This window comes from Dipodomys spectabilis, unplaced genomic scaffold (assembly GCF_019054845.1).
Source record: "Dipodomys spectabilis isolate Male_0828 unplaced genomic scaffold, ASM1905484v1 ptg000125l, whole genome shotgun sequence".
Taxonomy (NCBI): Eukaryota; Metazoa; Chordata; class Mammalia; order Rodentia; family Heteromyidae; genus Dipodomys; species Dipodomys spectabilis.
Genome location: NW_024870802.1, coordinates 17,770,014 through 17,794,813, shown reverse-complemented (window position 1 = coordinate 17,794,813; position 24,800 = coordinate 17,770,014). Strand labels below are relative to the sequence as shown.

General features: G+C 37.2%; 2 protein-coding genes and 1 non-coding gene across 2 annotated transcripts; 1 reads left to right on the top strand and 2 right to left on the bottom strand.

Annotated features, from left to right (window-relative positions):
- Positions 1-24,800, top strand: part of LOC122115690 (cytochrome P450 2C25-like) — a 451,891-nt gene that overhangs the window by 115,994 nt on the left and 311,097 nt on the right.
- LOC122115696 (cytochrome P450 2C5-like) lies at positions 736-24,573 on the bottom strand. The gene is made up of 9 exons (XM_042689115.1): positions 24,406-24,573; positions 23,089-23,251; positions 22,748-22,897; positions 20,730-20,890; positions 18,761-18,937; positions 16,033-16,180; positions 14,742-14,929; positions 11,555-11,696; positions 736-1,138 (listed from the first exon to the last, which is right to left on the bottom strand). Exons 1-9 carry the CDS (start codon positions 24,571-24,573, stop codon positions 957-959), a joined length of 1,479 nt encoding a protein of 492 aa, XP_042545049.1. The 3' UTR covers positions 736-956.
- On the bottom strand, positions 12,953-13,058 carry LOC122116058. The gene has a single exon (XR_006148875.1). It is a non-coding gene; the product is annotated as a U6 spliceosomal RNA (small nuclear RNA).

Here is a 24,800-nt window from a genome sequence, read left to right as displayed (position 1 = left end):
AAGCAACCCCAAAATTCATATGGAACAATAAAAGACTCCCGAATAGCAAAAGCAAATCCTTAGCAGAAAGAACAGTGCTTGGAGGAATATCAATACCAAACTTCAAATTCTATTACAAAGCTATTGTAATCAAAACAGCTTGGTACTGGCACAAGAACAGACCTGAGGACCAATAGAATAGAACTCAAAACCCAGAAATGAACCAAAAGACCTATGGCCATTTAATCTTTGATAAGGGAGTCAAAAAAAGGATGGGAGAAATGGTGCTGGTAAAATTGGTTAAACACTGTAGAAAACCAATTTTGATTTATTGTTCACACTAATGCCAAAGACAGGAATGTTAGCCTGTAATGTTTATTGATGTCTATGTCTGCGGCTCACAGTATTTCCCTACAGGAGGAGGTACTTCTGGACATTGTTTTTGTTCATTAAGTCCACATCTTCAGATATGACAGGTGACATAGCCAAAGAGTTTTCCTACCATCTTCCTCTTCCCATTCTCAGTGCTTGCTGTAATGCAGATAATATGGGACTCTAGTTTGATTTATTGCTTCACTGAATTTTGAACAAAGAAGAACAGTCCAAGAATGACCCCAGGTATGAAAAGTAATATTTATTATGGAGAATATACAGAAAAAGGAGTTTGAGTTGTCACATGGTAATCATTTTATGGTTTTGCCATACTAGCATATTAGTAAATCAGCATTAGATAAGTATTAGCATGTGGAGTGGTGAATAAGACTATTATAAATCATAGTGAACTAAAGAGGTGATAGTGCAGTGACACAGGAAACCCTCCCAAATGGAGAATGGATCTTCCTGGATCTTGAGGGAGAGGGGAGATGTGAGAAGGGAGGACAGGAAAGCATTCCTGGCAGGGGAAGTTGGTGAGTGATGCCTCAGAGGAGGGAACTGCAGATTGCTGCACAGCTGGAGCCAGACAGCAGAGCTCTTCTTTACACTGGAATGAAGCTCAGCTGGTATGCTGGTGGCAAGGAGGCAAGTCCATTCAGAACTGGAGTGATATCGAGGTCCTGTGGATCCACAAGAGATTTCAGGTTGAAGTTCTGTAAAATGGTGGTCAGGAATAAAAATAGCTCCATGCGGGCTAGGCCTTCTCCAGCACAAATCCTTTTGCCTGAAATTAAAAAAAAAAAAAGAAAGCAGGAAATGATTCCTTGTATGTAAGTGTGAGCATATGAAACACTGCATTTGTAACTTGCAAAAGAGTGTCAATGTTCATTCAATGAATTACTGAATGCATGGCAGATGGATGATGCATGGAGGTACCCAGGGAAGACAGACTATTTGCCTATCTAACATGTAATCTTAACTAATACATCATTAAAAATTTTTATTTTTATTTTTCCAAATCTGAGAATGGCAGCACCCAATTGTAATTCAAGCAGAAGAGGCTAAGATAGAAGAATCTTGAGTTGGTAACCAGTTTGGGCTACATTTTTTAGATCCTATCTTTAAAAACAATCCAAATGTAAACCATACCAAAACAAATTATATTAAATAAAAACCAGATTATCATCATCATGTAAACCTTTCATTAAATGTTTCTACATGATAAATGCTCTTTAAAGTTTTTCTTCCTCTCTTTCCCTCTTTTCTCTTGCCGTGTTGGGGATTGATGAATTATTATATCAGCTATGTTCTCTGCTACAGAGAGAGGTCATAATTCTGGAAGACAAGTAAGTTTCCAATTGTATTTTTTCTCCTGTGGTTGAGATGAGGATTTAATACAGTTTGTCTTCAACCTGAAGGTCTACTCCATTCCTTCTCTCTTAGTATTATCCCTACTTACCAACAAGGCCTGTGACGATATACTTTGGGATTTCCTCCAAACTTTTGCATCTATAGAGTAATATACATGCAGGGGTGGAGGACACAGACCTTCCCAAGACTCCAAGTGGAATTCATCACATGGGGAGGAGTGGTGAGAAATACTGCTTTCACAATCAATTCAGCAGTCAAATTTTGACTCTGTCGCTAAGTACCCATGTGGCTGAGTTGCTTAAACTATCTGAACCTTAGTTTTTTCACATATTAAATGAGGATGCTAATAATTCTTTCATGTAGCTTTGGCAAGGCATTAAAATAATAATAGATTTTAATTTATTACAATTTTCATTGGGTTTTATTATTCTATGTATAAAAATTTGAGTTTCAGCTTTCTATGATAAACTATGTTCTAGAGACATCTGTGTTGTTCTAAAAAAATGGGTTCATATTGCGTAAGTTGTCTCCAGAAAAATGTTCAATGAACACTTTTGCATTTTAATACAACCCAACTGTCCATTTTATCAGCCTGCAGTACACAAGTTTAAATATTATATCATGAAATTCCTTTTGGCTATGATATGTTTTCCCTACAACATCAAGACACAGGCCACATTTCATTTCCTTTTTAATACTTTTTGTGACCCTTCAAGCAATAAAATCTTGCCCTCATTCAGTTTCCCAAATGTCATATTCAGATTTTCAGCAGCACAAAATAATCTGAAAACATAATTTTCTCATTATTTAAAATGTTTCCCTTTGTGTAAAACAAGTGAATTTTTGAAGAGAGATCACTGCCTTTCCCCTTAGTATCTAAGTTACAGATATAAAACAGCATTACCTGGGCACCAGTGGCTCATGCCTGCAATCCTAGCTACTCAGGAGGCTGAGATCTGAGGAATGCAATTTGAAGCCATCCCAGGGTAAAAAAGTCCATGAGACTCTTATCTTCAATTAACCACCAGAAAACTGGAAATGGATCTGTGGCTCAAAGTGGTAGAGTGCCAACCTTGATAAAAAGTGATGGACAGAGTCCAACCCCTGAATTCAAGCCCCATAACAAAGAAAAAAACACCCAAACAAATGAACAAAAAAAGACAAAAAACAATCAGGAGTCCAGAGGAAGATGGAGGAGAAGCTGGGGGCTAATCAAGTTCTGGCATAGAAGCAGTTTTAGCATTCCAGTGAAAAGTCCTAGGCTAGAGAGTCACACCAAGTATGCCATTATAGTACAGAGAGTTTGGCCAGAGAGGAAAAATCCAGGCAGCTTGGTAAAGGAGATAGATTACAGTACTTGCCAGTGTCTTTGATGGTAGCAACAGGGGCAGCTGCTGCCACAGCCACCATACCAGCAGAAAAAAGCCTGGGACAAAGGTGCTAGATGTGGTGTTTGACCAGATTCTACTCACCGTCAGCAAGAACTGACAAGGAGTGGGAATCCTCATTGTGTTGACCACAGATACTTGCAGACCCTGCAGACCCTGCAGGGCCTGGAAACCAAGGGTTGGCGTGAGTATCCCAAGACATCCTCACTCCCTTTCACAGAGCAGCAGTGGGAAGGTAGCTCCTCCCACACCACTGGAGAAGAGCTCCATCTTTGATACTGACAAAGGCCCAGGCCAGAGAAGCTAGTACTCAATTCAGGCCTTGGGAGAAGACAATAGGAGCCATTCAAAAGGTCACAGGAACCTGCTCTGCCCAGCTCTGCTCCACCCAGGGAAAAGTTGCCCTTCCAGAGGAACCTCTGCCCCCAGAGGAACATCTGCCCCCAGAGGAATGACTTTCTTCACTCGGTAAACAGAACCAGAGGCCACCCCTTCCAACTGTAGCCTAGGCAGCAGACCCAGTGCAGGAGGGGTAAAAGTAAGCATAAATGCTGAGAATTGCTCCAGGCTGGGCTCTGTGAGTGTCTCAGGAGCTAGTCCCTTAGGGTAAAGCTACTGATCTCCGATAGGCTTCAACCCTACCCACAACCTAGCCCCATCACATCAACTCCAAGCTAGAGGAAACAGCCATCTCCCTCTTTTGTGATACTCAAAGTAGCTCTCCCTCCCACTGAACTAGCCTGGGAGGAGGGTCATAAAGTTCTGGGTAAGGCAGAGCTTCTTTCTGCTTGCTCAAACAAACTGACTTAAGAAACCAATGAAGCCAGAGGAAAACCAAACACCACAAGCAAACCAGAGATTCCACCCAGGGGAGACACAAGATTCTCCCCCCTTCCCCTGCAAAAAAAGAATTGAAGAATTATTTCTTCTACCTAATCTTTAAAAATTTTTTTAATTGTGTTTTTTTTTTCTTCATCATTTCTATTTTAGGTGTGTGTGGTTTTTTTTTTAAACTCTTTTTACTCTTTTACGTTTTGGTCTTTTTTTGGTTATTTTAGCATGACTTAATTGCTCTTCTGCTCATCCCCAGATATATACTCGTCTTTGATTATTAGACCTTATGCTTCTTTGTGTGCATATCTAATTCATATATTGATTACTCAACTCATAAACTCTCAGCCTTACCTCCTTTAACAGTAGTATTATTTCTTTATAAAATTTTTAAGTGATTCATTTAAATTTTTTATTATTTTTTCATTTTTCCCTTTTTCTTTACTCTCACTTTTCTTTCTATCCTCCTCTCTCAGTATTATTTCTTTATACTTATAAATTTTTAAGTGTTTCATTTAAAAATTTTTAACCTTTATTCTTTCCTTTTTCCTTGTTTCTTTGTCTCTCTCCTCCTTTCCTTCTATCTGTTTCCTCTCTCTGAATTTAGGTCTTGGTTAAATTTCCTCTCTCCTTCCTCACATTCCTCTAATCTTATCTTCTCCTCACAGTTCTCCCTAAATCTATTAATTTCTGGTCTGCTGACTCCTTCTTTGACATTCTTAGTCCATTAATCCATAGTTGTTCGTTGTTGAACTAGAGTGTATCTGCTGACCTAGATTGTATCTGTACTCATTTTGACTGCATCAAACAATTGTACAACTACAGAGTTCTGGTTGATACTTGCCTTAAAGAAGTGTTCTAGTGAAATTGGTTTTGCTTTCATACCAAGTGGGCAGAACTAGCCAGAGAAACAAGAAAAATGGCAAGACCAGGTATCTCAACTCCCACTCATGAAAACCAGGCAACAGAGCAGTTAATGACTAATCCAGAGGAGAGTTCCCAAAATGCTCTACAAACACCACTGCCAAACATGCTGAATGAAAAGATTGAAAGACTGCAAAGGACTGTGTGTAAGCATGATAGGGAAATGGGTAAGCAGGATAGAGAAAAGCATGAGCATGCTGAGGCTAACCAAAGATTAATACAGGAATCTCGTGAGCATCATGAAGCTAACCAAAGATTAATGCAGGAAATATGTGAGCATGATGAGGCTAGCCTAAGATTAATACAGGAATTTCATGAGCATGAGGAAGCTAATCAAAGATTAATAACAGGAATTGCATTAGTGGGATAAGAATAGACAAAGATTAAAAGAGGAATTTTGTGAGCGTGAGGAAGCTAATCAAAGATTAATATAGGAATTGCATGAGTGTGTTGAGAATAGACAAAGATTAATGGAGTCATTCATGGAATCCACAATCAGACAGGTGAAGGAATCCAGGGAGGCCACAAAGAGAATGCTGAATGGAGCCCATCAGAACGAAAGGGAGTCCAATGAAACTATAACCAATCAACTAAGTGATTTGAGAATGAACACTGAAAACCAAATTAAGGAATTAAAGAAGTCCATACACGATCTAAAACAAAGCTCCAACAAAGAATTTGAAGCCATCAAAGCTGACCAATTAGAAGAAAAGGAAATAAAAACAAAGGATAAGGTCTTGACAGTATGTTAGACCATGAAGAAGATTGAATCTCAGGGATTGAAGACAGGCTAGATGTTATAAAGAAAGAACAGGCAGCTATTCAAGACAAATCTAAGAAATATGACAGATCTATTCAACATTTGGAAGATACAATGAGAAGACCTAATCTGAGGATAATAGGTGTAGAGGAGTGCAAAGAGACAGAAATTAATGGTCTAGGAAATTTATTTAACAGGATCCTAGTAGAGAACACCCCAAACATGCAAAAGTATAGGCCTATTTAGATACAAGAAGCCTTTAGAACCCCAAATAGACCAGACCAGAACCTGACATCCCACCGTCACATTATAATCCACACAGGATTAATTCAGACCAAGGCAAGGATCCTTAAAACTGTTTAGGAGAAAAGATCAATCACCTATAAAGGGAAACCAAACAGAATAACTTCAAATTTCTCAGCAGAGACAATTAAAGCAAGAAGATGCTGGAATGATGTATGCTGCACCCTAAAGACAAACAACTATCAACCAAGTATACTCTATCCAGCTAAACTCTCCTTCATAACTGAAGGTCAAATAAAAACCTTCCATAGCAAAGAAAAACTAAAGCAATATATCTCCACCAAACCAGCCCTACAAAAGATACTTAAAGATGTTCTACACATAGAAAACCAACAAGAACACAACAAAAGGCAAGACACATCCCCAAACAGAGAATACAGAATTATAGGAAGAACCCAGTTGGTTCAGCCACCAAGAAGGTGGATAACATGGCAGGAACTGCCAAACACATCTCAGTCCTAACTCTCAATATTAATGGACTCAACTCTACAATTAAGTGGAATAGACTGTCTAGTTGGATCAAAAAGCAAGATCTTTCTATCTGCTGCCCTCAAGAGACACACCTTTCCCACAAAAACAAACATATTCTGAAAGTAAAAGGCTGGAATAAAATCTTCCAAGCAAATGTTCCCCATAAACAGGCAGGAGTTGCAATCCTAATATCAGATAAAATAGACTTTAAATTAAAACTAGTTAGAAGAGATAAAGAAGGTCATTATATACTAATTAAGGGACCTCTCCTTCAGGAGGATATTACAATTCTAAATATTCACCAAACAATGGAACACCAAAATTTATCCAAGAAACACTACTTTCCCTCAAATCTCACATAGTTCCAAAGACCTTAATTATTGGGGACTTTAATATACTACTATCCCTTCTTGATAGATCAACACACCAAAAACTCAACAGAGAAACCTCAGATATAAACAACTGCATAAATCAACTAGGCTTAATAGACATCTACTGAATATTTCACCCAACAACATCAGAATACTTGTTTTTCTCAGCAGCACATGGAACAGTCTCCAAAATAGGCCACATTTTAGGTCACAAGGCAAATTTGTCCAATTTCAGAAACATTGAAATTATGCCCAGCACTCTCTCAGATCACAAGGGAATAAAATTAGAACTCAACATCAAAAGCCACCAAAGAAAGTCCCGTAACACATGGAGGCTGAACAACACACTGTTGAACCACCAGTAGGTCATGGAAGAGATTAGAAAGGAAATTCGAATGTTCATGATATTCAACAAAAATGAACACACAAATTATCAGCTCCTCTGGGACATAGCAAAGACAGTACTCAGAGGCAAGTTTATAGCTCCGAGTTCCTAGATCAACAAATCGGAGAGATCTGAAACCAGCAATTTAATGAGACACCTGAAGCTCCTTGAAGAATAGCAGCAAGCTAAACCCCAATCCAGTAGATGGAAATTTAATTAAAATTAAATCAGAATTAAGTGAATTAGGATCCAAAAAATTATGGAAAGAATCAACAAAACAAAGAGTTGATTCTTTGAAAAAATTAACAAAATTGACAGACCCTTAGCAAACTTTAAAAAAAAAAAAGAGAGAACAAACTTAAATAAACAAACTCAGAGATGAAAGTGGAAATATTACCATAGAAACAACCAATATTCAGGATATTATAAGAGAATACTTCTCAAACCTTTATGCTAATAAGTTTGAGAATCTGAAAGAAATGGATGATTTTCTAGCAAACATTGACAAGCAAAACTAAACCAAGATAATTTAAACCAACTTAACAGACCCATATCAAGCATCGAAATGTAAACAGCAATAGAAGACCTCCCATCCAAGGAAAGCCCAGGACCGGGTGGATTTACAGCTGAATTGTACAAGGCCTCAAAGCAGACCTCATACCAATAATCCTCCAAATCTTCAATGAAATTGGAAGTCAAAATTCCATATTATCCCTTTCTATGAAGCCATCATAACCCTCATCCCCAAACCAGGCAGGGACCCTTCAAAGAAAGAGAACTATAGATCTATTTCTTTGATGAACATGGATGCAAAACTTCTCAACAAAATTTTGGCCAATCGACTTCAACAACTCATCAAAAAATCATACACCACGATCAAACAGCATTCATTTCAGGGATGCAAAGTTCATTCAAGATACACAAATCAATTAATATAACTCATCACATCAACAAGAGGAAGGATAAGAACCACATGATTATCTCAATAGATGCAGAAAAAGCCTTTAACAAGATCCAACATCCCTTTATGATGAAGGCTCTGGAAAAACTAGGAATCCATGGAACATTCCTCAATATAACAAAGGCTGTGTATGACAAACCTACAACCAGCGTTATACTTAATGGTTAAAAACTAAAGCAATTTCCTCTAACCTCAAGAATGAAACAGGATATTCACTCTCTCAGCTTCTCACTTTTGTATTAGAATGCCTAGCTAGAGCAATAGGAAAAGATACAATCATAAAGGGGATCCAAACGGGGAAAGACAAAGTAAAACTCTCACTCTTAGCAGATGACATGATCATGTATTTAAAGAATCCCATGGACTTCACACCCAAATTACTGGAGCTGATCCCAAATTTTGGCAAAACAGCAGGGTATAAAATTAACCCTCAAAAATCAATGGCTTTTCTGTATGGCAACAATGAGAAGAGCGGGGCAGAAATCAGGAAAGCAACTCTTTCTTAATAGCCCCCCAATATAAAATACCTAGGAGTTAACAAGAAAACTTTAAAAATCCTAAAAAAGGAAATTAAGGTGGAACTTAGGAAGTGGAAAAGCCTCCCATGCTCCTGGATTGGGAGGATTAACATCTTGAAAGTGTCAATACTGCCAAAGGCTAGCTACAAATTCAATGCAATATCTATCAATATTCCAATGTCATTCTTCAATAAAATAGAAGAAGCAACTCCAAAATTCATATGGAACAATAAAACAATCCTTAGCAGAAAAAACAGTGCAGTGCTGGAGGAATATCAATACCAAATTCAAAAACACTACAAGGCCACAGTAATCAAAACAGCTTGGTACCGGCACAAGAACAGACCTGAAGACCAATGGAATAGAACTGAAAACCCAGAAACGAACCCACAGACTTATAGCCACCCTAATCTTTGATAAGGGACCTAAAAATATAGAATGGAAGAAAGACAGCCTCTTCAGTAAATGGTGCTGCAAAAGTAGTTAAACACCCGTAGAAAACTAAAGCTAGATCCCATATAGTACCCTGCATCAGAGTCAACTCCAAATGGATCAAAGACCTCCATCTCAAAGCAGACACCCTGAAAACATTACAGGAAGGAATAGGAGAAACTCTTAGGCTCCTTGGCACAGGTAGAAATTTTCTTTCTTTCTTTCTTTTGGGTCTGGTCGTGGGGCCTGAATTCTGGGCCTGGGCGCTGTCCCTCAGCTCTTCAGCTCAAGGCTAGCGCTCTACCACTTGAGCCACAGCGCCACTTCCGACTTTTTTCTTTTTGCTTATGTGGTGCTGAGGAATCGAACCCAGGGCCTCAGGCATTCAAGGCAAGCACTCTACCACTGAGCCACCTTCCCAGCCCAGAAAATTTCTTAATAGAGACCCAGAAACACAATATATGAAAGAAAGTTTGGACAAATGGGATTGCATGAAATTGCAGAGTTTCTGCATGGCAAAGGTCATAACTATCAAGATCAATAGAAAAGCAACAAATTGGGAGAAGATCATCACTAGTCATACATCACAGACAAAGGTCTCATATCTAAAATACTTAGAACTTGAAAACCTAAATCCCCCCCAAAACAAATCCTCAAACAAACAACTTCCCAATAAACAAGTGGGCTAAAGACTTAAAGAGAAACTTCTCTGAAGAGGAAATAAGAATGGCCAATAAACACGCTCAACTTCTCTAGCCATAGAAGAAATGCAAATCAAAACAACATTGAGATACCACCTCACTCCAGTTAGAATGGCTATAATCAAGAACTCTAATAACAACAGATGCTGGAGGGGAGGTGGCCAAAAGGGAACCCTACTGCATTGTTAGTGGGAGTGTAAACTTGTTCAACCACTTTGGAAAGCAGCATGGAGGTTCCTCCAAAGACTCCACATAGAGCTCCCCTATGACCCAGCAATCCCACTTTAGGGCATTTACCCAAATGATCACAAACATGGCTATACTAAGATACCAGCACAAACTATGTTTATTGAAGCATTATTTACGATAGCTGAGATATGGAACCAACCCAGATGCCCCTCAGTAGATGAATGGATCAAGAAAATGTGATATTTATATATAGAGAGAGAATTCCATTATACACACACACACACACACACACACACACACACACACACACACACACACACACACGTATGTATATATGAATTCTATACCTCCATCAGAAAGAATGACATTGCCCCATTTGTTAGGAAATGGAAAGCCCTGGAAAAATTATATTAAGTGAAGTAAGCCAGGCCCCCCAAAATATAGGACCCATGGTTGCCCTTACTTGATATTGGTGCCCTGCATCTTGTATATACATTTTTCTAATTTGGGTAGGGGAAGGGAAATAACAAAATGCTGAAACAAGGATACAGGTTGACCCATCGTAACAATGAGATGTACAAGACAGTATGTAGAAAGTGAACTTTACAAGTTGTGGGGGGTAGTTGAAGAGGTGGGGAGGGAAAGGATGGTAGAGGAACAACAAAGGAGGGGGTAACAATCTTGGATAGGAAATGTATTCTTTACCTTACTCATGTAACTGTAACCCCTCTGTACACTAATTTTACAATAAAAATTTATAGAAAATAAAAAAAAAATCACAGCATTAGAGAAGGAAGGAGGCTCCCTGGCCAGATATACAGCACACATAGTGCAAGTGTTCAGACACAGTATCCAAGACACATGTCTTGGATTGAAAGAAGAGCATGGTGTTCTGTGATCATTGTGGGATATCTGCCCCATGTTTCTGATACATACATAACATTATTCAACAGTTTCTAACACTCTTGGCTGAGATTAAATGTTTTGCTCTTATGGCTCATGACTTTAAAAATATGCTCTGCTCTGTCTTCTGTCTCTCTCTGTCCCCTTTGAATTAACTCAATTATCTTAAAATGTTGCTTACTACATTTTTTGTTTAGTATTGGACAACGAGAAAGGGGTAAATTGGTTAATATTCCCCATTGAAAACGCTGTTGTCTTATAATCTGTGATTTTTTCCCCCTTGTTGCACTTCAGCACTTTTCTGTGTATTTTGAGAGACATTCATTTTGTAGAGGATCCTGGGGGTGACAAATGCCACAAAAAGATGTGGCAAGGACCTGTGATATGATCATCTTTCTCATTATGAGGGCAGTATAAATGAGGATTACTGGTTAGGAAGAGAATGCAAAAGATCTATGCTTTAATCTTGCTCAACTTGGGAGAGATGCACAAACAAACTGAAACCTCTAATGTGGTCAAACAGTGGAGATGCATCATAAACAAGAAAGTGGATGGGCATTGAAAGTGCTGCTCCTAATCACAAGCTTAGGGCAAATATACCAGCCCCAAAGGAGGATTTGTATAAGTTCCAACTGACATCCCCCTCCCCGCCTGCAAAGTTATCTTGAATTATGGGAATAAAATTTTATTACCTGTTGAGAAAGGCATGAAGTAATCACTTTTCTTAAAGTTACCATTTTTATCCAAAAAGTGGCCAGGATCAAACATCTCTGGGTTGGGGAATTCCTTGTGGTCATGCAGAATGGATGTCAGTGATGTTAATACAGTTGTGCCCTGGGAACAACACACACAGAGGAGCTAAGCTAAGGTGCCAGTGGCTCATACCTGTAATCCTAGCTACTCAGGAGGCTGAGCTCTGAGGACTGCAGTTAAAAGCCATTCTGGGAAGGAAAGTCAATGAGACTGTTATCTCCAGTTAATCACCAGAAAACTTGAAGTAGTGCTGAGGCTCAAAGTGGTAGAGTGCTAGCGTTGAGCAAAAGAAGGTCAGGGAGAGCATCCAGGCCCTGAGTTCAAGACTCATGACTGATAAAACACAAAACTAGTTATAGAGGCAACAGGTACAATGAAAATCACTTAATTCAATCTTCTGGTCTACAGGTGTTGGAGATCCAACCAATGAACTGGTTTCAGATCCGATAAATATCAATAAAGAAAATATTTTAAAAAAGCAAGTATCTCCAAAGTTTAACAATATTATAGCAATAGACATAAAGGATATTGAAGAAGAAAGCTCAAAGAACTCAGAACAAGACTAGAAGATAAGTAAAATGAAAAAAAATTATAAAAACATGAGTGAATTCCAAGACAATACAAATAAACAGCTGAACAAGTAAGGAAAACAATGAAATATATCAATGAGTTCAACAAAGATTCAGAAATATTAAAGAATTAAACTAAAATTTTAGAAATGAAAAGCTGTATGAATCAAGTAAAAAATCCAATGACAAAGAGTGGATCAAATTGAAAACAGAATATCAGGGTTCAAGGATAAAATAGAAATGTTAAAATAGTCAGATGAAGAACTAGGTGAAAAGTAAAGAAGTATGAAAGAGCATAAAATCCACCTGGGAAACTTGAAAGATAAAACTTACATAAAATAGGCATAGAGGATGGATAAGAGGCCCATGCTAAAGGAAAAAGAAACATATTTAATAAAATAATAGGAGACTATTTCCTAAATCTTTAGCAATCAGGTACATGAGGTCTTTAGGACAGCAAACAGATCATATCAAAAAAGAATCACTCCACGACACATTATAGTCAAACATTAAACATTCAGAAAAATTAAAGATTACTGAAAGTTCCTAAAGGAAAGCAACCAGTCATCTATGGTAGCAAGCCCATCTGCATAACACCAGATTTCTCCACAGCAAAAACCTTAAAATGAGGAGGGCACAAAGCATTGGAAGGCCAACAACTACTCATCTAGAATACAGTGACTGCATTTGCTCACCCTTCCTCTTTCCATTCCTGTGTCCTCATTTGTCCCAACTCCAACGTTTCCATTTCTTGATACTTGTTTTGATAAAAATATGGAATGCATCACAAATTTGAGTGTCATCTTTAAGCAGGGGCCATGCTAATCTTTTTTGTATTGCTCCCATTTACCATATGTGCTGCCTAAGCCAGTACTATGCTTGAAATTTTAAACTAATATAAAAAGAAGACTCTTAGGCATTCATACAGTGAGACCACAGGAGGATATTTTTATGAGAGGAACACAAAGGCTCAATGTCTATTGAATCTGATCATACAAAGTAATATTTACTAGAATGAACTGCAGGAAATGAAAAGAAGGGTTTCTTTTCTTTTTTGCTGTTTTTTTTTTCTTTCCTTTTGGTTCTGTTTGTTCATTTATCTTTCTTTGGGAGTGTTAGGGGAGGCACAGAAATGGAGGGACAAAGGATGAGCAAATTCAGCAGTGGCACTCACTAGACACTATGTTGAAAATGAACTGTACAACTTGTAGGTGGGGATGGGAGGGAAAAACTGGAAGAGAGCCAGAGAAGGTGTGACATTGTCCAAGAAGAAATGTACTCGACCTGCACATCACCTTTATAACAATAAAATACTTTAAAAAGAAGAATTATTATGGAGAATAGATCTGATTCAAAATATAAACATATTTATGTTCAAGATGCATACATAAATAAAAATATGGGATAAACTTCCCTAATATTATAAACAAATCTACCAAAGCAACTTAAGATAGCCAACTTGACAGTGAAATATCAATCTTGAAATATTTTCTGACAATCATAAATGAAACAAAGATGACCACCATCCTTGGATGCCAGTGCAAAAATTCAGCAAAGCAAATTTATGGACATGAGAATTAGAAAAGTGAGAATAAAATATTAACCCAGATATCATGGTAATGCACCTTAAAATTTGAAACAAGTCTACAAATAAATCATTAGCAATGACTAATACATTTCATGAGTTTACTAATTATGAGGTCATCAGAATGATTAATTATTTTTCTGTATATCATGTAGCAAGTATAGCAAAGGCACCATAAAATGGAAACAGTCAAATGGCAGTGTTTTCTCATACCTGTAATTCTAGCTACTTAGAAGGCTGAGATCTGAGGATCACGGTTATAAGCCAGCCAGGTAAAAAAAGTCCATGAGACTCTTATCTCCAGTTAATTACCAAAAAACCAGAACTGGTTCTGTGTCTCAATGTGGCAAAATACCAGCTTTGAGCAAAAAGGGCCCTGGACATTGCTGCGGCCCAAAGCTCAAGCTGGAAGAACACTACCACCACAACCACCAGCAACACAAACAGAACAATAACAATCAAAACACTCCGCATTTAGATGAAGTCCATGAAAATATTTCTAAGACAGTGTATTGAAAACAAAATATTATTTGGAAAATAAAGCATAGGTAAATTGGGAGCATAATTTATTCATGAATTGGAGAAATGAATAACATTTTCCCCCAAATTTATCTATAATTTTACCATCATCATGATACATATTCCAGTAGAGCATTTTTGGAAATTGATAAAAATAAACTTGTCAGATTCATTTGGAAATACAAAAATTAAGCATAGCTAAAAGGGAGAACACCCCAAAACAAAAGAATTTAAGGGGCAGAACAAAAATTGGAAAATTCACAGTGCAGGATACCAGGGATATTATTCCATGGATATATAACCGTCAATTTCCCATAACACAGACTCTCCTGAGCAGCCAACTGAGCAGAGACTTTCCCAGCTCTCTCATGTGGTGTGTAGAAGAGGAATCCCACAGCAACCTCAGGAACTCAGGCTCCCTATGGAGCCTCAGCTGAGAAGAAACAAACTCACCTTGGGAATGATGTAATCTCTGAACTTAACATCACGGGTTACCGCATGGAGCAGGCTTAGGGGTAGGAGATCAATATATCTCTGGATCTCATGCAGCACAGCATCTGTGTAGGGCATTTGGCTCCTGTCCTGCATGCAGGGGCTGCGGTGCCTGCCAATCACATTGTCAATCTCTTCCTTCACTTTAGCTGGTGAGACATAATAAGAAATGGTGAAACAGGAAGAAAGTGCCACATTGATCATAGTAAGTCAGTGCTACCAAAGGGTAGTAAGGTATCTCAACAAGATTCCAGGTAAAAAATGTATACCCCATGGAATAGTTACACTTCAATATATGCACACATCACTCTTCTAGGTAGCCTTGTAAAGCATTAATATATTTGTAAGGGTTTAGCTTGTTAAAAAACAAAAGCATAAAAACAAAAAAAAACAATTAGTGTACAGGTAATATACCTTAAATATTGAGATAAAATATGTGTGTTTAACAAGTGTATTATCATAGATACTATGGACTTATAATACTATGTTATAATAAAACATTACAAAATAAGAGGCATAAAATATTAACAATAAAAGTATATTTTAAAACACTATTATCTTCACTTATATCTTCAGATTTCACAAGTCTCTACAAATATTAATGATAATTTGTGGGTTAGAGGATGACATAAATGGCATTAAGAATGACAACAGTATAACTTGTAAGTTGTTAATTAAATATTCACATTTTGTTCTAATTCAGAAATATTTTTGCTGATAAAAGAGCTGATTTACCATAAAATTATTTTCAATCTTTCTTAACGTTTAGAAAAAATGATGTGTTTTTTGAAAAAATAGTTTAGCTTCTGTAGTTGACACGGATAGAAATAAGAGTATATTTCAAAAATAAACAGGACACGGTCTGGGAAAGTGGCTCAGTGGTAGAGTGTTTGCCTTGCATGCATGAGGCCCTGGATTCAATTCCTCAGTACCACATAAGCAGAAAAAGCTGGAAGTGGTGCTGTGGCTCAAGTGGCAGAGCGCTAGCCTTGAGCTGAAGAGCTGAGGAACAGCGCCCAGGCCCAGAGTTCAGGCCCCACGACCGGACCACCCCCCAAAAAAAACCCCAAACCTGTCATAGTGTCCAAAGTATATGAAGGCCTCCAAGTCCTTTATGAGCTCTTTATTTGTGAAATAAGGAATGTACTGAACTATGTACTGAGCTATGAGATGTATCTGACAATGCAAATCACTAGCAGCATCTTTCCTATATTTTCCTAAGATTCAGCTAGGTCTCCCTCTGTGCTCCTACCTGTGACATGGGGGTGCTTCAGCAGGAGCAGCAGGGAGTATCTCAGTGTTGTACTTGTTGTTTCTGTCCCAGCAGTAAATAAATCAGATGCAACAATTGTCAAACTTTCATTAGTAAATTCTGATGGTTCCTTGTGATTTTCCTGGTCCTAAGATTTAATACAATTATATTATTTACCAGCACATGTGATGACATTGAAGTCACAGTATCTCACAGTGGTATGAAGTTGGAGAGTAAAGGAATAAGAAAAATGCACAATGTCATATGGGGTGGTGATTAGCTGAGCCTAAGTCTTCAGGGCTACTGTGCGGTCCTTACTCTAACTGATATAGTGCTATAACTATATTTGAAGAAATGAAACTCACCACTCATTTAAGCCACTAATAACCAAATTTTCTCTAATTTTTAAAGGATCAGAAAATTGAGTAATAGAAGGAGGAAAACCGGGGACCTACGTGTTATAAGTCTGAAGCAAGAATCTGCAATTAAACTTTTTTTGTTGTTATTGATGCTGTTGGTCCTGGGGCTTGAACTTGAACTTGGGTGTTGCTTTGAGCTTTTTTTTTTTTTTTTCTTTCTCAAGGCTATTGCTATACCACTTGAATCTCAGCTCTAGTTCTAACTATTTACTGTTTAAATTGGAAATAAGAGTCTCAGGGACTTTTGTGTCCAGGCTGGCTTCAAACCTTGATCCTCAGATCTCAAAGTCTTGAATAGCTAGCATTACAGTTATGAGGTCCCAGTCACAATTTAACTTCTTGAATCAGAAGTTTACATATGCCCAATCTTGCGCATTAAAATGCTAAAAGGAGCAGAACCTAGGAGTCACAAGGAGTAAGAATGGGTTCATCAAAACATGATGAGTCAGCAGATGGGAAGCACTAAGCCAGGCAGCCTAGGGAACCTGCAGAGGAACGACTAGGAATGCATGAGCTGAAGAGACACTAAATCATGAAGACAAAAAGTATTCACCTTAATTTGTCATTGACACAAAGGAGAGAGGATGGATGAAGCAGTGCCAAGGACTGAGAAGATGGTGCGAAACCAAGTTGTCAACAAGGTTTCAATTTTAGATGTTGAATGAGGAAATCATTATATGGTCAGAATACATCGTTTTCTAACTGATTGCTGACCCAACATTAAATCCATCATGCTTTTATAATCTCCAGAAGAATGGTAGTGTGTCTAATATTATATAATAAATTAAAATAAATGAAACCCCTCAACATTTGTAGTTGCTAGGAAATGTCATCTCCTTTTACACTATCAACTTCATGTGTTCTAAGCTCATCAAGTTATACAACTTTTAGTATTATCAAAGTTACAATTACTCTTAAATCTTAAGGACAAATTACTGTAGGATAGTGTGAGCAAACACCAATATTAAAACTTCCATCTGTTGAAATGAATTTAGAGATTCAATAGTTGCAGGTCACATAACCTATTATAATCTGGGTTGTATAAATAGTGAAAAAATTAGTGAAAATCTAAATGAATAAAAATCTAATGATTCCATGGACTAAAACACTAATTTTATCTCATATCCTACCGTCATGCAGAAGAAATTAATACTCTCAAGACAAATCAAAGAGAAGAAAATCTCTCATGACTAGATCTACCATACAAGAAGTGCTAAGGGGAATCAGCTTTCAAATACAAACTTTAATGTATTGAACAATAAATCAACACCATATCCAGAAATACATATCCTTGTTGTATATAACCATATATAAAGGATTTAATAATACTATATTTTTGTATTCAACCTCTTTTTAGTTTATATACATTTTTAAAGGAAATACGTGAGGCAATAATCATGGATAAATGCTATGGGTACCCAATATATTTGAGATGTAATTCATAACAAAAACAACCCAAGAAGGATGCAATTGGAGGGCAGTGAGGATTAAATGTGCAGTCAGAAGCTAATTTGCTGCAATTTCACACTAAACTGCCATAAATTTGCTATAGTAATTCCCATAGTAACTAATAAGAAATCAACTATACTTACTTGATCGCCATAGTTTTATATATATAAGATATATGTGCATTGTACAGTTATGCTTCATATATAATATAGTCATCATATGTTTATGTGAAAATAACATTATAAAACCCATTAAAATATACATAGAATGATTAAAGAGGGATTAGTAAACATAATAGAAGAGGTGTGACTAAAATACATTACATACATATATAAAATACCACATTAGGAGTCTATGTATAATTTATTTGTTAGTATGAAAAGCATAATAGTACTGTAATACATATATTTTAAAAATTACAGTGGAAAAATGTTTAAGGGTAATAAACCATGACCAATTAAGGATCATTCCAAAATTATTTCTTCAAGGCCAATTCTGACTTACAGAACATGCAGGAAGTCCACCCTAATGGGGTCTTCTCTTCCATACAGTATATAATAATGATACCCATCTTTATATAAATGACACATACTTTGCATGGCAATTGATTCCATTTCACTTGTTTCTATTTCATTCTGCTTCTTCTTATTTAGATTATTTTTATATAACAAAAGAGTAAATGTATTCTAATTATTTAACAAATTAACTTTGTTTCCCAAGATGCTTAGCGTAGATTCATTTACGTAAATGGTAACATGTTTTCAAGCACTGTTGGCCTGATTGCTTTTGTAACACTGACTATTGAACGTGATACAAAATGCTCAAGATTTCAAAAAACTGTGTGATTTTTAACATTTTACCTGTTTCATTTTAATCAGGAAGCAATCAATCAAGTCTCTTGGATTGTTAACATCCAGTGATTCCTCATGTTCTTTTACTCTCTCCAAAATATAACTTTTTATATGCTCAATATTTTTTAGTAGTGTTTTATGACTCCCTGGTGCATAACCAATGAGATCAGGGAAAAGGTTGTAGATCTAAAAGTAAAAACAATAATTTATTAAATAAAAATATTTTTACATATACAACTATCCATATTATAGAAAACTTGGCTGTAAATAGAAATGTTATATGGCTTCCATTTTAAAGGGAAATTTTGAAGGGACATATAAAGTGAGAGGGGTTCCAGGATGCCCTACAACTCAGTCCCATGCCAGACCATCTAACTGACTTCTCCATGATCACATAGTTATTAATTTTTACAGAGTTTAGGCCATGACAAATCAGTACAAGGAAAGATATTGTGAGGATTGATCTATCGATCTGTCTGTCTGTCTGTCTGTCTGTCTGTCTGTCTATCTGTCTATCTATCTACTATCTGTAAGGTCCGCTCCTGAATGGTGAGCAGACTCCACCCTCCTTGCAGCAAAGTCTCTGCCCAGTATCTTCATTACCTAGACAACTGGCACACCTGGAAGAGGTCAACTGGATTCGAGGTAGCTGCACCTTTCCCCACCTCTACCCTAGATAAGGCCTAGCCCAGGGCCAGACGCTCTCTTTCCCAGGTATTTTCCTAGACGTGTGGAGTGCCAACATGGCCTGGTGCCAGCCAGAATGAGGAATAAACCTACCCCTTACCATGTGCATCGTGTGGTTCTTATTCAGCAACCTCTTTCTAAAAACCTAACACTATCTATATTTAATTTTGTCATTTCTACCAGGCTACCTCATCATCTAGAATCACAGTGGATTCAGCAAACACTCTGACTCTCCTTAATGAATCCTAGTAGCTTCTGCTGTCCCAAATATGCTTCCTCTGTGACAAAAAAATAATTCTACCCAGTAATAGCATGAATCTGAAATATCTGATTGGAAGACCAACCTTTGGGAAATGTAAGCTTTCACTAAGGACCTGGATATCCAGTGATCCACTAGGCATCTTTCTGGAATGAACAAAGCAATTTAGAGGAAAATCCCTATGGGATTTAATCAGAAATAACAAATTAATTGCTTGAATTCATTAGCTTGAGTCAATCTTATAGTTGCGCATTTTTAGTAGGCATAAAATAGAGGCTTAGGTATCTATCTCAGATGTTTACTTCATATTTTTTTCTTCCATTTCTATTAGCATCAGTTAGCTGTCAAAGGCTTTCATTTTGACATATCCATATAGAAATGAAATGCATCTTTCTTTTTGGTGCCAGTACTGGGTTTGAACTCAGGGCCTCAGGCTCTTGATTGCCTTGCCTGCTCATGGCTGGTGCTGTGGTGTAGTACATTCCCTGACCTTTTTTTGCTGGCTGTTTGGGAGATGGAGTCTAACAGACTTCTCTGCTCTGGCTGACTTCAATCCTTTATCTTCCAGGTCTCAGTCTCATAAGTAACTAGCATTTTAAGCATGAGCCAGCAGGGCCCAGCCATACAATATATCTAGATGAGACTTACCTCCTCGGCTGCTCTCCTTCATCCTTTCCTTCCCTGTTTCCCAAACCAATTCCAACAAGCTTCATTGTTCCATTTTTGGAAATACAGAAAACGAACTAGACTCCTATCTATTGCCCTGTAGTAATATCAATTGAAAGTTGATCAAGGATCTTAATATGAAACCATAAACTTTGAAGCTACTACAAAAACAGAATAGGGAACACAACAGAACACATTACCATAGGCAGTGACATTACATGAATGTCACTCTAACATTTTTTAGGTAAGACTGTTGGGTCTAGGTATTCATCTTACTAGTGGCTCTTTATTTAATTTGGGTCTGTTTTGTTTGTTTGTTTGTTTAAAGAGAAGTGTTTTCTTAGGAAGAAAAGATCTTGGCTTCACCTGTATCCATAGTGAGCTCATAATCTCAACATTCTCATTCAATTTCTTCATCAAGTTCAGGAAGTTCTGGTCTTTATAATCAAATCGATTCTGGAAAACAATGGAGCAGATGACATTGCAGGGAGCACAGCCCAGGATGAAGGTGGGGTCACAGGGTGAGCCTGAAGAGTTAGAAACAAATGAAATATACATATGAAATACTGTACTTAGCCTTTGTCATCTTTACCATTTTATTACTATTTTACTTATAAATTCCTCTAACAGCCAAATATCCCATTTGAATTAAACCTGCATATCTTTAACCTGAAGCTTGAGTTGGCCAGTACAAACTAACTAGCAAAATAATGTCAGTTCATACTAATTGCCTTTACCTATAGTCTTTCAACCTCAGCTGTATGCTATTTTGGATAAAGAAGACTTTTATATACCTAATAGTCAACCACTCAGAATAGTAATATATCTGTTTCCAAAGCCTATAGACTTCATAGCACTGAGAAAATAAAGGAAAGAATATCAGGTATCTAGCTTTTTTGACTTGCCAATGGAGAGAAACTGAAGAGATAGATTTTACTAGAGTTCTAATACTAGAAGGAACCAAAGTAAAAAACAGAATGCAATCATGTTGTATGAGGAAAAACAGCAATGTCTAAATTTAAATCTTTTCTTAAATGTAAATCTCAGGTAAGACAAACAAAAACATAAAATTAATAAATAGGAGAATTGTTTTTCATTTCAATATTCAAAAGTGAATTTCCTCTCCTTAGGAAATCAATAGACACTAAATCTAGTCAAACACCAAATTTAATTTATGGACAAAGCCAAACTTTTGGAATTCTGGGATGAATAATATGTTATATATTTTTTAAATTTGTCTTTCTCTGAAGTTCTATCATTAGACAGATAAAAACATTTTATTTAATTATGAAGAAGTTGGTTTTCTGAGAAGTTGTTGAGATATTCTTTGACTGAATGTGTGTGTCATTTATAGGTTAAGTCTGATTTATAAGAATGAACTTTAAAAAGCCAGTTCATTTAGAATCTAAGTAGACAATTGTATCCATTGTGACTAGCAGATAATACGTGAGTGGACTTGGCTATGGGAATAATTACCATGAGATTTTCAGCATAATATCTGATAAACTTGGAGAAAAGTGATAGGCAAAACTGAAAACTGAGCCAGAATATACTAAGACTGGATAAAGAATTAATTGTAATGGTTGAAAGCTAACTAATTGAATCATTTAATATAATTGTGAATTTTATAGATTCATGATAGAGCACATAGTTACTCAAAATATGTAAATAAAAACTGTGAAGTACTTGGTAAGAAGAAATAACAAAGTTGGTATGTAACAATTGCACTATATTCCCAGGTAAATAATTTTGGATGTGAATTATATTGATACACTAAAGCAAATAAAATTATATCTTACAACACACCATGACTATCCAAAATTGTAAGCATGGGCACTGAGGAATCACTGAAATGTTAATGGAAATGAGTGTGCTAATATAGTTGTACCTATGTGGGGGTCTCTGAGGGTTGATAGAGTCATTACCACCCTGTTCCTTTAGCAAGTACTCTCATGTAATGATGACACTAACTACCCTGAATTATGCTAAGAGGGAAGCATTGTTCCCTAAATCTTCAGAGAAGATTGGCCAGACACTATTGGTGTTTGTGACCAGAACCCCAGCTACTCACAAGGCTTAAATCTGAGGATTGTTGTTGGGAGCCAGCCAAGGTGGCCAAATTTGTGCAAATCTATTACACTTACAGTAACTTACCAGCAAAAAACTTGAACTGGAGGTATAGCTCAAATGGTAGAGCACCAGCCATGAGCTGAGTAAGAGTTTAAAGCTCAGAGATCAAACTCCAGTATCAGCATAAAACAAAAAAGAAAAATTCTATTAATGATCTCTGATGTGAAAACAAAAGAATCTTTATCTGAGACAGAAGGGAATGAATGTAACCTTTTATATCCCTATCTAAAGAAGTGATTTGAAGCAGCTCCCACCATTGGTTTTCCTTAATTCTTCCACAAGGCAACGGGCTTCCTCTTGAACACGCTCTTCAATGCTCCTCTTCCCCACCCCCAAATTCCGCAAGGTCATGAGTGAGAAGCGCCTCATCTCTTTCCATGTATGTCCATTGCTGAAAACAATCCCTAAATGAAAGGAAGCAGAAACATGGATGAAGAAGTCAAGCAAGGAAAAGGAAGTAGACATACACCAGCCAAGGGATGGCCAAGCTCTGAGTTAAGAACCCATCTGGCCTCATTTTCCATCCTTCTTATCACCACATCCTCTGCACAACACACAAATACACACACACACACACATGCATGTGTTCACTTACCAAGGCCTTTAGTAAATTTATCAATCAATGGGAACTGGCCTCTTCCAGAGAACTCCTCCCCATGGTCAATCAGAGCTTCCTTCACTGCTTCATATCCATACAACACTACAGTGGGCTGCATGCCCAAATACAGAGTGAACACAGGGCCATAGACTTTTGAGAACTGGAAAATCAGAAGAAAAAAATAGTAGCAAAAAGTTACTATTTGCTCCTCAGGTTGAGCCTGAGCAAAACTGATATCATCATTGTATTTTTTATGCTTCTTTATTTTGGTGAACACAACTTCAAATATTTCCCAAGTTCGTACATTATAAGGAGGTCTGTTATAGCTGTCATTTAGAGATGGCCTACACTGTGCCATGCAGTGGACCAGGCAGTTGATACACCATTGTAAATCATCCTCACATGAAAACGCACAGCAGGCTTGTCATGTTTCACAAAGAAAGAAACAGAGGTCTGTAGATTCTAAATTCATTTCTAGAGCCCCATAGATAATAAATGGAAGACTTGTAGTTGAACTTCTACTTATTAGACATTCCATGCTTGAGATATGTTTAATTCTCCTTTCACACCAAATCAATAGCCAGATAATTCCTTTCAGATAATCTCTGAAACTCTTACTGTTGAGAATCTTACTTCCTGGGACAAATAAGAGAAACTGGCAGTTTTATGTCAACACAGGTGCTTTTACAGGCAAGTGCAGTTTGGATCGATTGGCATTAGAAACAGAGGGTGTGCCCCACAGAGGCTGCGCCAGTACATAAACATCTTCCCAAACAATTTCTCACCCAGCAGCATTCTTTGCCCCAGAAAAAAGTTTCATGCAAAAATCCAGGTGGATTCTGACACCATCAGTATCTCCTAAATGGTCTCATGTCTTTATATTCTCTCATCCTCACAGATACTTCCTTTCAATCATCCACCACCTCTCAGAGAAGTTAGCTTTCATGATGACTCTGCATAAAAACATGTGTAAAATGCTACAAGAATTTTTGAATTGACCATTTAATCATAACACTTTCCTTATCATGGATTTTCAGAACAAACAATCATAAACATGGTATTAAATTAAGATGGGGTGAACCATCCATAACATTTGCAATTTTGCAACTGAGACTATAATGGACAATAACCCAATCACGTAATACCGTTCCATGATTGAAATACAAACTGGGAAAATCACAGCTATATACGACATAATTCAAGAATTTTTGTTAGTAATAATTGATCATGCTATTGTACCTTCAGCAGTAGATTTAAAATATGGTTTGGTTTATCTTTGTCAGAGACCATTGGGCAAACATAAAGAGTACTTACCTTGGTTAAAGATTTAGTGAAGTCTTTAATATCAACCTGCAGTATATTTCCAATAATTGGGAAAGGAGTGGGGCCTGGAGGGAGCTTCTTTCTTCCAGAGTTCTGTCTCCATATTGAAAAGAGAAGAAGACAAGAGAGACCCAGCACCAAGACACCTACTGGACCCATTGAGGCTTTCTCTTCTTCTGAGAGTACTGTGAGCTTGCAGGGCAGACCTTTTATAATGCTCCCTGAGACTGTAGGTGTACCTCTTTGTGTGTTAGTAATTAGGTAGATGTACTTTCATCTCTCCTCTGATTAGACTTTGTCCCAATGATAGAGATAAAAGTGAATGACCTGTACATATGTCCCTGTTTCCAGAAGGCACATAGGAGAATGTAGTTTAACTTTTCTTT